Source organism: Arachis stenosperma, chromosome 3 (assembly GCF_014773155.1).
Source record: "Arachis stenosperma cultivar V10309 chromosome 3, arast.V10309.gnm1.PFL2, whole genome shotgun sequence".
Taxonomy (NCBI): Eukaryota; Viridiplantae; Streptophyta; class Magnoliopsida; order Fabales; family Fabaceae; genus Arachis; species Arachis stenosperma.
Genome location: NC_080379.1, coordinates 6109013 through 6122612, shown reverse-complemented (window position 1 = coordinate 6122612; position 13600 = coordinate 6109013). Strand labels below are relative to the sequence as shown.

Genomic DNA, 13600 nt, shown 5'->3' with positions numbered 1-13600 from the left:
CAGAGCAGTCCGGTGTGTCTCCACACTAGTAGATTAATAAATGACATTGATTCAGTTTTGGACAGACATCACACAATGGATGAAACTTGAATGTGACGTGAATCAGACAGATCCCTCATAAACCAAAACTTGAGCTCCTTACTATCTTTGCCTTCAAGCAAACTATGGTCTCGCGATGCCTTGTCTCAGATACCCTTCATTCAAGCCTCTCTGTCTATGCACTCTCTTCCTTCACATTTATCACCGCCAACATTATTTTTAATGATATTTTTCTCATTTCCTTCTAATAATAATTCTGACTGCTGCTGCCTCTTTGATTCAATTCCAAGACTGTCACAGAAATTTTGACAAAGAATAATGTATATTTCTAAGTCATCCTTTACTTTTTACCTTGTTCAGAAATTAAGAGGATAGCTAATATATCATTACTCATAAACGAACTTACAGTTACAATGATTACAAATGGCTAAGGAATATGACAACAACAACAACTGATATTACAGTATTACACCACACCAGTTCACATTTTACAGAACTAATAACAGCACAACATTTATCAACCAAACAAGCCGTACAATCTTTGAATGTTCTCTTAAAATCGAATCAAATGAATTATATCACTGATGCTATCAAGGGAATAGAATGCTTATGTGCTTCAGAATGGAGATGAACAAATAGCCCTCCTTATTTGAAACCAAAAACAATGAGTTAACTATGTGGAAATGGGATATCACAGAGAAAAATTCTCATCAATCCCCCACCACTGATATCATTAGCTACTTGATGTGACCGAGGAAGATTTCTTGGACTTTCTGCTCATGGAAATCTTCTTGTAAACATGCTTGGTTCTGAATGACATCCAAATGTCCAAGAAGAAGCCAATTACACATGCTGCAGTCATGACTACAAAGACTAGCCTGTAACAGTGGCCTCCCACACAGGTGTTGCCTCCTCCGGCAGTGGTGGTGGCTTCCATATCGTAGAGTATGCCGGCAAGCAGGCCTGAAAAGAGGAAAGATCCAAGGGGAAGGTTGAGGATGAGAATGTTGTAGATGAGACCATAGTATTTGAGCCCAAATAGCTCAGAGGCTGCTGGAACTGTAATAGCCATTCTCACTCCATAGCATATGCCAACTACAGTAGACCCAATATAGAGAGAACCAGGCATAGCCATTGCCAGAAGTATGTAACCCACAGCCATCAGAATCTGAGATGCTGCATTCCAAAGAGGTCTAGGAGTTGCAGCCTTCCTGTGAGAACCCAAAAGGAACAAAATAGTTAGTTCAGTAGAATCCATCTAACATCTTCAATCTCACTAGTGTAGTCCCTAGAATTAGGCTTGTTGCATCGTTGGTTAAAGTAGGTATTGGGATTTCAATTGTCAATTATAGCAGTTGAAAATATTTTTTCACCTAATTTTCCTACCTTCCAACAAAAGTTATGGTCTAGCCTTCTAAAACGGGATATTTAGAAACACAACAGTGGAATCCAATAAGATTTTAAACCCAAAAAGGGACGATCCCACATATCTTATCTTAGAACAATTCAATACTATAAATCAAATATACGCATCAGAAAGTGACTGAAAACAAAGTAATTAACTGTATATGATGGTTACTTATGATCAAAGTATCATCATAGATTTCCTGATATTTAAATAACGTAATGTGAGCATTGTTTAATGGAATTTGGAATTGACAAAACTGACCACGCAGATACATAGAATATTACGGGAAGATACCTGATGAAGTGCTCCGAAACCGAACCCGAAACGATTCTTCCAAAGAAGCCCCAAATGCTGGTCAAAGACACAAAGATAGAAACGTCGGTGTACCCGAGGGCCAAACCGATTTGACCCATATTATTCTGAACCGCCATTCCTGTTCCAACCCCACACAGAAACGACACAAACAGTATCCAAAAATCAACGCTCCTCAGCACCTCCGATATAGTGTGCTCCTCCCCGATAGCCGCCCTTCCCTTCTCTAGAATCACCACAGCCGTCTCCTCCTCTGCCGCCGCAGCCGCCACCGCCGCCGCTTCCTCCTCCCTGTTGCCGTTCTGAAGCAGAGGCTCGTTCACCCGCTGGCCGTTCTGACCCTCGATGTCCAGAACCGGTTTCAATAGCCTCTCTGAGAAGTAAGCGTGAATGGGAATGGCCAACGGCGCCGCCAGCAAAACGAGCAAAACTCCGGTGAACACGCGAGAGAACAAGGTACTAGGGTTGGGGATGAACCCGTAGGCCAAGAGGTAAACTGCGACGACGACCGCAACGGCGTTGAATATGCCGAAGTACTTGGACTCTTCTGTATCGGCGGCGGCGGTCGACTTCTCCGGCGGAACCTCACGGAGGAAGAAGATTCCGGAGACGCAAACTGCGAGGGGGATGAGAGCGAGCATGAGGAGGAAGGCAGCAGGGTCGTCGGAGAAGAGAGCGGAGCAAAGACTGGTGAAGATGGCGGTGCTGAGCCCTACAAAGCCCTTGAGAATGCCGGAGACGGGACCACGGTTTCTCCGGAAGTTGCGTATGCACGTGACGAGCACCGCAGTGTTCATCCACGTGGTGCTGTTCCCTCCCATGCAGAGAAAAACACACATCTACAGTAATGATTCAGTGAAAGTGTAAGATTAAATTACTACTTACTAGTTTGTTAGAGCGGTTACAACTTACAAATTCTGTTGTAACAAACTCGTACCTGCCAGTAAGGGAGGGGTTGGATTTTCTGGCTGACGACGAGCCACTGGACGCCGTATGCGATGAGGCCTTCGAGGGAGCCTATGAGGAGGATGGACCACGTGGGGAGGCGGTCGGAGGCCAGGCCGGCGACGAGGCCGAATGCCTTTCCGATGTCTTTGGCGACGGAGAGGGAGTTGAGCTCCACCTGAGTGAGGTGCATGAGGGACTTGAGTGCGTCGGAGTAGTTGGAGAAGGTGTAGTTGTTGCCGGAGATACACTGGATCCACACGGCAGCCACAAAGCCCAGCCACTTGCTGGCAGTGGAGACACGGGATCCCGCCGAGAAGGAGGAGCTTCCCATTCTATTCTAAAAAAATTGAAGCTTTCTGGTAAGATTTGCTTTCTTTCTTTTGGGGTTTGGGTTTGGGACGCATTCGTAGCGGCCACCGGTTATCTTATAGGTGGATATTAACAAATAAGAACACGTTTTGAGAGCTTGAGGTAGAAGATTCGGGGCAGCACTCAGTAAATAACGTTGACGGCAAGGGTGGATTAAAGAAGTGGTAAGTTGCGCAACTTGGGGGAGTATGACCTGGAGTAGACAGAGGATTTATGGTGGGGCCTGCCTTTGGAGGCCGTGGTACCATTTGGAAACACTTCAATTTCGATATTTTATTGTATTTGACCGTACATAACGGAAGCAGCTGCAGTCGGCGACCTCGTAGGGCCTAAAACCATTCTCCTCCACTCGATTCATACTCATACAGTATCGTATCTATGTGCAATTAAGGCTTGGATAATGCCACTATGATAATGACATTTTCTTTTAATTACAATATTAAAACGAAATCATCAAACAAATTACTCAAATCCAGTAATAAGTAACAGCACTTCCTCTTTCCTCCGCAAACTAAACTTAATAAAAAAAAGTAACAATTTCTAAAAAAAAAATTGAACAATAAAATACTATCATCATCCTATATATAAGCATTTTGAAGTGATGAGCCTGAAGTTATTATGTCTGTATTTTAAAAAAAATAAATTATAAATATGACAAAAAAATATTAGAAAAACAATAACTTTGATTTTGATCATTTTCAAATTTTTGAATAATTAATATTCCATACATTTAAGTAAAAAAAAAAACGATTAATGGTGGTTTAAAAGAAGATAAAAAAAAGGTAACTACACGCGTCCATCCATGGTACGTGGCCATAGATATATAGAGTGCGTTTCCATGTTTCCACAGAAAATTATTTCTGCTTGTGGTTATTAATTACGATAGACTTGTTATGTTCAAATCTCTTTCAAGCTCCAATTATTTGCACTTGCATTGTACTTGTACATCTCCATATCGGTCCATACGCACTTTAATTTCTACGTACTGTCCCGCATTTATTTATACACGTAAGAAGCCGTTGATCGTGAATAAATTAGCTTAGCTTGGGTATATTCTAAAATGAAACTTCAATCACTGTATACATATTCACTGAATCACTGTATTTTAATTTATTTATACATTAGCTTAGCTTCGGTATATTCTAAATTAGCTTGCATATATATCTTCAGTTTATACATATACAGGGAAATAATATTCTAAAATGAAACTACAGTAACTGTATACGCCAATACACGATCGGTAATGCTTGTTTGTAATAACGGGTTATCATGTATTTATGTGTGTACAAACTTCGAAACCATTTTTTGGATATAATTCAGTTCATATCCTCCTTTTTGGGGGGGATTTCTTTTTTCTTTTTAAAATGATGACAAACTAGGCAGATCTTTATCATCTTTGAAACGATCTTAGCTACTAGAACTTGATAGGACAGATGCCTTATGAATGTGAAATATGTATGAATTTTATTCATAATCAATGTCTATACACATTTGAATTACATTCTCATCATGGTCCTCAATTATAGTTTTCTTCTGCTTATACATTACTGTTGAAAATAAAGCTAAATTATGTTTTTGATAAAACAATTAGTTAACATACTCAGAGAGATATAATTTAATTCGTATATTTTGTGATTCAGAGCTACCAAACATGAATATTATGTTGAGCTATTATATTTGCGTGTGTTAATAAATATTTAAAATAAAAAATATTTTTTAATATATTTAAACATACTTAAATATTATTTTGTGTTAATGTGTCTAGCTTTATTATTTACATATATTATTCTTGAAAAGATTTATATGGTTAAAAAAGACATTAAAAATATTTATTAGTATTTATTTATTTATTTTACCTACTTATTATTATGCTATACATTTCACATTTCATAGATACATTTCAAAGAAAAACAATAGAAAAGGTTCCCCTTTCTCAAGTGACAAGTAGTCAAGTAGTGTGTATATCTATGATGTACACTGACACGGATATGGAACAGAATACACTGATATGCAAATTTTAGAATTTTATATGACATGTGGACATGTATATATATAAAATATAAAGTATTTTTTAAATAAATTATAATAATATTTTAATATTTTATTAATATTAAAATATAAATTAAAATTTGTAATTATTTTTAATATTTTATTTTAATTATATCAAGTATTTAAAATATTTTTTGTTTTAATAAATAATTATATATACTATATCTAAATTTATTTTAAGAATATATGTTAAGAATAAGATTGGACACGCTGACATATGATGGTATTTAGGTGTGTTCAGGCGTGTCCGGAGAAAATTTTTTTATTTTTTATTAAGACACGGTTGGAAACAACAGACACGTGTATCGGATGAATGTCGTGTTTGAAATGTGTCCGATATACGGGCACGGCAACTTAACTAAGGCTGAAGTGTCCGTGCTTCATAGGTGTCTATAGTCCAAGTAGTTAAAACTTAAAATTAAGTTTAAAGCTTTTTTTTTTACCAAAATGATGTGAAATATTTGAAATTTTAAACTACAAATTAGAGTTTAATTTGATGTATTAATTGTGTAAAACGTTCTACATAATCATAAAATTACATTCATTTTTTTGGATGACTATATATTCACGCATTTAATATAAAAAGTAATTACTTTTTACTAATATAGTATTTTACGTAATTAGATTAGCGTATAAAACTATTTTTTGTTATGCATCAAAATTAAATTCCTATAAATTATTAAAACACGGATGAGTTACAGCATGACAGAAATTGATAGTAGGTGGAGCAAAGTTCATGGTAAGTGAACTGGCAGATCATCATAGACATTAGAGAACAGAGGGTGAAATAAAAATAAAATAATAAAAAAATAAAAAGAAAGCTTAGCATGAATAGAGATGAGTTCCAATGTACAACAATGAGTCAGCACAATGTTGGCTACTCGGCTTCATTCGCTTTCAACAGTAACTATAGCTGGGAATGAGGCATCGTCTCCACCACAAGTACATCCTTCTAATAATAATGACATTAAATCATATTGACTTTAGAACTTAAAATTTTGATTGATGAAAAAATGACAAACACTTCTCTTGTTTCAGAGAAATGTTTAAATAATATTTATATAAATTAGTGATAATAATTTAGTTGATTCAAACAATAATATAAACTATATTTATTATTGCATTAAATTTTATTTATTTTTAATATTTTATTATATAATATAAAATATTATTAAAAATATTACAATAATAAATATTTATTATAATTTATAACAACAATAATAAAATTTTACAATAATAAATGCATGTTATTTTAATTTAAGATGGTGTATTATATATATGAGAGAAGAAAAGTGTTAAATGTTGTTGATTAATTAATGATGATAGAGGAGATCTTAAATTCAGTAGGATTACAAGTAACGTAAAGTGTTGCTGAAAAGTGTAGACAATAGAGTTTCGCTTTTCATGGCGAAAAGATTAAAAGGACAAAATTATGGGACCATATTACAAATTTTCATTTAGCAAGAGACGTGTGCAAATTTTTTGTTGTTGTGGTTGATATCTCTTAATTAACAATTTAGCATGCCTTGAGTTGATGGCTGTTCTTCCCTGAAAACACGAAAAAAAAATAACTACAAATTTTTTTAAAAAAAATATCAAACAATTTTTTTTTTTAAAGATATCATATTTTTTTTTAAAATAAACATAAATAAATTAATTTAAATTATATTTTTTAATTTTAATTTAAAAATAATATATCATATTTATTATTTTAAAAAAATTTATTAATTTTTTAAATTTTAAAATGTAAATTTTAAAAAATTTATTTATTATTTTATTCTAAAATAAATTGAGTCCCACCAAAACGAGTGCACGTTTCTCGGGAAAAAGATCCTCTTCAGTTTTTTTAACAATTGATAGAATCAAGTGTGATCTTATCACCTTTGATTCTATGAGTGGGATCAGAAATAAATAAGAAAGAGAACGCAATGAATGGTTAGATTGAACACTGAATACCATCTAATTTTTTTCTCACTGGAGAGGATCACTCCCCGTTTCTCGTCTGCTATCGTGAACGCCAAATAAAGGCCCCACCTGCATTGTCTTGCTCTATGCCTTATATATTCTTGTTGAATCACGTGTCGTCCTTTTCCAAATTTTAAATTTCATATAATTCAGGTATGATTTAGATGAATAGACATTTTAGTTTTTTTTAACGGGATGAAGTATGTTTTCTGTTTTTGGTATTTTTGGATTTTTTTAAAAATATTTTTAAAGTTTAATTTAATTTTATTTTATTTTTAACGTTTTTAATAAATATTAATTTTATCTACGTCATTAATCTTTTAACAGTTAACCGTCAATTCAACTTTTTTTTAATTTTATTCCTAATTCTTATCATCATTTTTCTCTTTTCATCGTTGTTATTATTATTATTATCTTTTTTTATAGTCCAAATTTTGAACTTTTTTTTTAATATTGTATTACTAGAAGAGAAATTCTTCATCATGAACTAAACTGTGTGTTAAACACAACTATGGTTATTTACTGTATTTTTTCAATTAAAATAATAATTTTTTAACAAAACGTCAGTGACGTTTTGTATTTTAATAATTAAAATAATATTTTTTATTACAAAATGTCAGTAACGTTTTGTTCTTTTATGATTAAAAATTTTTTTTATTACAAAACGTCAATGACATTTTATGTTACTACCACAACGGTGTAGAACACTAAAATAATCAAATATTTTTGTATTTCACATTAAAATTATTCATATATAAAAATTTTAGCCCCAAATTTCATCTAAATTCTTACAAAATAACTTACAAATATCATACAAATATTATATATCATTACAATCACGACTCCTATCCATTTTACATAATATAAGAATAAAGACGAGAAAAAAATTATAACTATATAAATAACTAGATGTGCATAAAAAAATTTTATAGACTACTTCATCCATCCTAAAAAGAAAAGTCTGTAAAGGTGAGAAAATAACCACACGATCTTATCAAAATAGTTTAGAATTGTTATAAGAAGATATATAAAAAAAAGTTGTTTTCATCCGTACTACCGTAGTAATCATTGCTCGTCTTATGAATTTTTTTGAAAACAGTTAATTATCCAAAATTTTAACTCATATTTTTCTTATAAAAATCTTAAAAGTTATCTAAAATGTATAAATGACCAACATTTTTCAAACATAGGTTCATTAAATTTATGCTAAACCAATTTAATTTTTCATATTTTACTAAATCTCAAACACAAATCAATCACGAATACTTCAAGTAAGCGTCCTTGTCTGAATGTCATACATATCCAGGAGGAACCAAGAAAGGGATTCTAATCTTCTATCGTCTCTCTGGAGGCGATCTTACATTTTCAGGAGGAATAAAAAAAGGAGATCATCTCCTTCCACTATATCACTAGAGTCACATATTCATTCAATATTAAAATATATTTAGTTTACATCTGGCCAAAAATCACTTTTATATCTCATTCAATAAAAAATTTTACCGTCGAGTGTGTAAACCATTTAAAAACTCATTTCATAGAATTTATCCACGCTCATTTCAAAGCTTACAAACCAGTTTTCAAACATCATATAAGTTTACAGGGGATTACAAATTTGTTGGGAAGGCAAACACTCAAAAACATAGTTCTTTCAAAAGAGCAGGACGTGTGTGCATGCAAAGATCAGAACCAATTCTCGACAGGTGCGTATGCACTACCCTGTGCATACGCATAACCTCCAACACACTCCTGTCTAATGCGCACGCACGCCTCTATGTGTGTGCATACCAACAAAATTCTAAAGTTCAGTTTTAAAGCCTAGTCTTCAATCGTTTCACAGTTTTAGTCAGAAATCATTTTTTACCCAAAAACTTAGCACTTTTAAATAGACTTCTTTTCAAATTCATCATTTTAAAAACAAATTAAATCCTCATTTCATCCTTTAAAACTTCACTTTTCGTACCTCACACCATTCAACACTTTTCCTTAAATCTTTTTTCTTTAAAACTAATATCACTTTTGTAATATTTTTCGAAAACTCCAAAACAACTTCACTTAAAACCATTTATCTTTTCTTAAAACTAATTTTCTCTTAACCAAAATTTTTGAACTAACTTCAAAACTATTTCAAGTTTAAACCTCTTTTAAAAGACTAAAAAATTATTTATTCTTAAATCAATCACTTAATTAAATCCAAACTTATAGAAATTTCGGCAACACTTCCCCTAAAACTCATACTTTACCACCCTTCAAGGGTTCTATCCAAACCACATTTCTCAACAATTTCAAAACCAAACCATTTTTCAATATAACATATAAATCATATTTTCAATACAAAATCATTTTTCTCAGTATAGATATACAAATTCTATTTTCAACATAAAATCACTTTTCAATATATACATCCAAATCAACTTTTATTAACTACCACATGCCAACTCAATCAATTAATAATTCAATCAAATAAACAGTCATATTCATTTAAAATAAACCAGTCAATCCATAAGACTCACATAATCATCAAATATATATTTTTCACATCAATGTCAACTTATGACAATTCCGTAATATAAAAAAAAAGTTTTAAGAAAAAATCCTTAACTTGAATAGTCGAAATCCATAAGTCATAAAACGCATCAAAATCCTTATTCTTTTGCCCCGCAACAGCAGCAATTACAACCATAGCTCCATATTATTCTCGCAGCAACAACAGCAATTTTAATCGCGACATGCAATAACTGGAACTCAACCTTACATTACTAAATTCTCATCATCTTTAACCAACTTATAACAGAACACTCTTACACTAGTGATGAGAGTTTTCAAGGCAAAAACGACTTACTGCGGCTAAAGAGAAATAAGACAACAGAGCGGTAGTAGCTCTAGTTATATTTTCTAGCAACCAAAACAGCGACGAGGAACTCCGACAGCGATAAAATAGCAACAACAACGGCATACCAACTCCTCCCACAGCTCTTTCACACATGCAGCAGTGACGGCTTCCTCCAATGACAATCCAAACAGTGACAACGGCGACGGAGACAACGGTAGCGGCAGCATCATTGTGACCACCCACCACCGTCGCATTTCCTCCATCTTTGCGGGATGTCTTCCTCTCTGCGCGTCACAATGGTGATGAAGGCACATCATGGGCTTCGGCAACGACGGCTTGGCGGCGAGACATCCCTCCAGCGACAGCGGCCCAGCTCCAGCGACGATGACGGTTCTCCATGGATGGCAGCAACAAGCACAACAGTGAGGGGCTCGTCCTTTGCAGCGTGGTTCTCTCTCTCAGCACCTCCTTCCGTCGATCTCTCTCTCTCTCTTTGCGGTTATGTTTTCCGACGGTGACACAACAATAACGGCGAGTCCAGTGTTGTCGGCGCGTCTCCTTCTCCCTCCTCTTTCTCTTCTTCTTTTTTCCTTCCTTATCTTCTTTATCTGTGTGGGTGTGTTTGTGTGTGTGGTGTGACCGTTGGTGAGAGGGTGAGCGGAGTGAGGGTGGTGGCTGTAAGTGAAGGAACTAGAATTAGTGTGTGTGATGAAGTTAGGATTAGAATTTGTGTATGAAATTGAAAATTTTGAGGTTTGGTAGAGCAAAAATTTTAATAAAAAATAAAAAGGTACAGTAATAATTTAAAATTAAATTAAATACAAAATAATTATCTTTAAAATACCATTTAATTATCAACGTGTAAATTATTTTCAAATAAATACTAATTCAATATAAAAATTGGAGATAATCAAATTAATTCTCTTTTATTCATAAAATAAGGTTTAAAGTTTAAATATTCAAAATAAAGCATATAAAATTTTTATTATTTTTTAATTACTAAAATTTTAAATTATAAATAAAAAATATCCAATTACTATAAAAATTATGCGTGCTAATTAATTTAAAGCTCAAAATCTCATGCTTAACTTTAATTACCTTTTTTTATAAATTTTTAAAAATATAAATCGTAAATAAATATCAATAAATTTCAATTAATTCATAATTTAATTTCTAAAATTCAGAATTTTATTGTACAAATAAAATTTCTTATCGACATCTTTACATATAATAAATATGTTTCTATAATTTCAGTTTTCATGTTTTAATGTTATTAATTAAATGAGTCTTTAATATATCAAGATATCAAGTTGAGAGATACTGTGAACAACTAAAAAAAATTATATATATGATTTATTATTTATTTATTAGTATATTCTCTAAAAGTAGTCAACTTATTAGGTATGTAATATTATTGATCTACTGCACAAGTTGCATGCAGAAAAGCATGGCTCATTAGGTGTAGGTTACTTTCAAAAGTGTCTTATGTGATTTAATTAGCATCCGAAAGTGGAAAATTTTAATTAGACAGGGAAAGTGATTTGAGTTTGACACTTTGATTCATTCATATCAACTAGTTAGAAAAAGGTAGTTAAATTTCATCATCAATAACGGTACATATATACAGTACATACATATACTCATTGACATAATTATATACTATACTATATATACTACTATACTATACTATATAATTATATATACTATACTATATACACTACATATACTCATTGACATAATTATATACTATACTATATGGCATATGCTTATATACCCTGTTTTCCTATTAAAAAAGGAAGTTAATCAGTCCAATAGTTCTATATATAAATAATAAAGCGGCGTATTTATGGACAAATTTCCCACTAGCACGTTCGTTATTTATGAATAAATAAATTTTGATCCGTCACTTTATAATTTAATTTTATTATTATTATTCTAAATTTATAATAGACCATTTTAATAACTATTATTTAATTTAATGATCAATAATCATAACATTAATTCTATATTTATAAAAAATACCTATTTTTATATTTTAAGAAGAGAGAACATGATAAATTTTATAACATTTTATATTCATAAAATTCATATATTTTTTAAGTATTTATTGACTTGAATATCAAAATATTTTTTGTAAGTATTTATCCATTATATTTTTTAGCATCCAAATTATACACTCTATAAAAAAAAGGCGACATATTACAACAGCACAAGAATATTTCAAAAGTTCATTCAAACAAAAACAAAATAAAAAATATTTAAAAAAAGGGAAAAACAGCTGCATGTGGTGGGATGAGTGGTGTAGTAGAAGACAAGAATGATGAGTTGGTGTGTACGGCATGTGATAATAAGAAGCATTGATATTGACCGGATTAGATTCCATTTGATAGCAGCCCTTATTAATTGCTTGTTTTTCTTATCGATAAGATGCTGCGCCTATTGATCAGTCCTCCCGCGCCATTTGATTTTTATACATCACTTTCATTATTCACTAATTAATTAACTAATCACTAATTGGAGTTGATGTGATGTGAGAGCCTTCCAAGTAGCTCTTGAGTTCAATAGCCACCATTCATTCACTGAAACTTGCATTGCAGAATTTTCTTGTGTTGGCCTGCTGGCCCTATTACAAGAATTTTCTCATGGATTAATCAACAAGGACTTTAACGATGAGAAAATTTGTGCCTGTCAGTGTTTATGAAAATTCTATGCACTTGTGTTAAAATTTTGAATTTTGTTTGCCATGATGAGTGTCGCATTCGTTGAGAAATTAACTAAAATTTAAAAGTATATGGTTTTTGTGTTAAAACAAATTAAAATTAAATAAACAGAATTTTTTGAATTTGTTTTAAACTTTATCTTGATTAAAATATTTAAACAATATTAACAAACAGTGTTTCATTAGTTAAACTTATTAAAATAATAAAGGTAAAATGGTATGGTGCAATTCTGGTGATATTATTACAAGTACATAGTATATATGTACCTAGATGCATTTAAGAACTATGTTCGGAATTCGGATGTGGCTAGTGAGTTGCGACAAAAATTGATAACTTATTATAGATCATGCAAGTTGCAACTCTTGGAGGGTTTAGTCTTAAGTGTGCTTTGATCAGTTAAAAGGTAAAACTCGAATAAAATGATTAGCAGACAAATTATGATAAATAATACTATATATTCAATTTTCTTTATAAATTAAATTTAATTAAGTTGATTTAATATAATAAAAATTATTTATAAATATTATTATTTTAAGTTTTATTATTTAATTTAGTTAGACTTGATTTATAAAAAAATTTGGATGGATCGGAATTACGATGATTTATATATGATTACTACTAAGTACTAACACATGTTTCTGGATGACCTGATGAATGAAATCCAATTAAACAAGAAAGTTAGCAAAGTAATTACGCCAACAACACCGCTAATATAAGAGGGAAAAAAAAAAGAATCTAAAGAGCCTTTTTACAGAATATTCTCTCTACCTATTTGGACACTGCACCCGAAAAGCAATAAAGCTTTTGCTAACTGAATATGCAGAATTATGAGTGTTCTTGAGTAAAGCAGTTTTATTTTGATCGGATGTATGAATGCATGAGAATCTAATTATAATTAGAATATGCATCTATAAAACTCAAATTTTTATAATCTGATGCATTGTCAACTAGGTAATAAAT

At 31.9% G+C, this 13600-nt stretch overlaps 1 protein-coding gene across 1 annotated transcript; it reads right to left on the bottom strand.

Moving 5' to 3' along the window:
• Positions 1-391: 391 nt before the first annotated feature.
• LOC130968685 (protein NUCLEAR FUSION DEFECTIVE 4) lies at positions 392-3320 on the bottom strand. The gene is made up of 3 exons (XM_057894083.1): positions 2697-3320; positions 1742-2598; positions 392-1250 (listed from the first exon to the last, which is right to left on the bottom strand). The coding sequence occupies exons 1-3, from the start codon at positions 3036-3038 to the stop codon at positions 773-775; spliced, it is 1677 nt and encodes a 558-aa protein (XP_057750066.1). The 5' UTR covers positions 3039-3320; the 3' UTR covers positions 392-772.
• Between the last annotated feature and the right edge of the window lie 10280 nt (positions 3321-13600).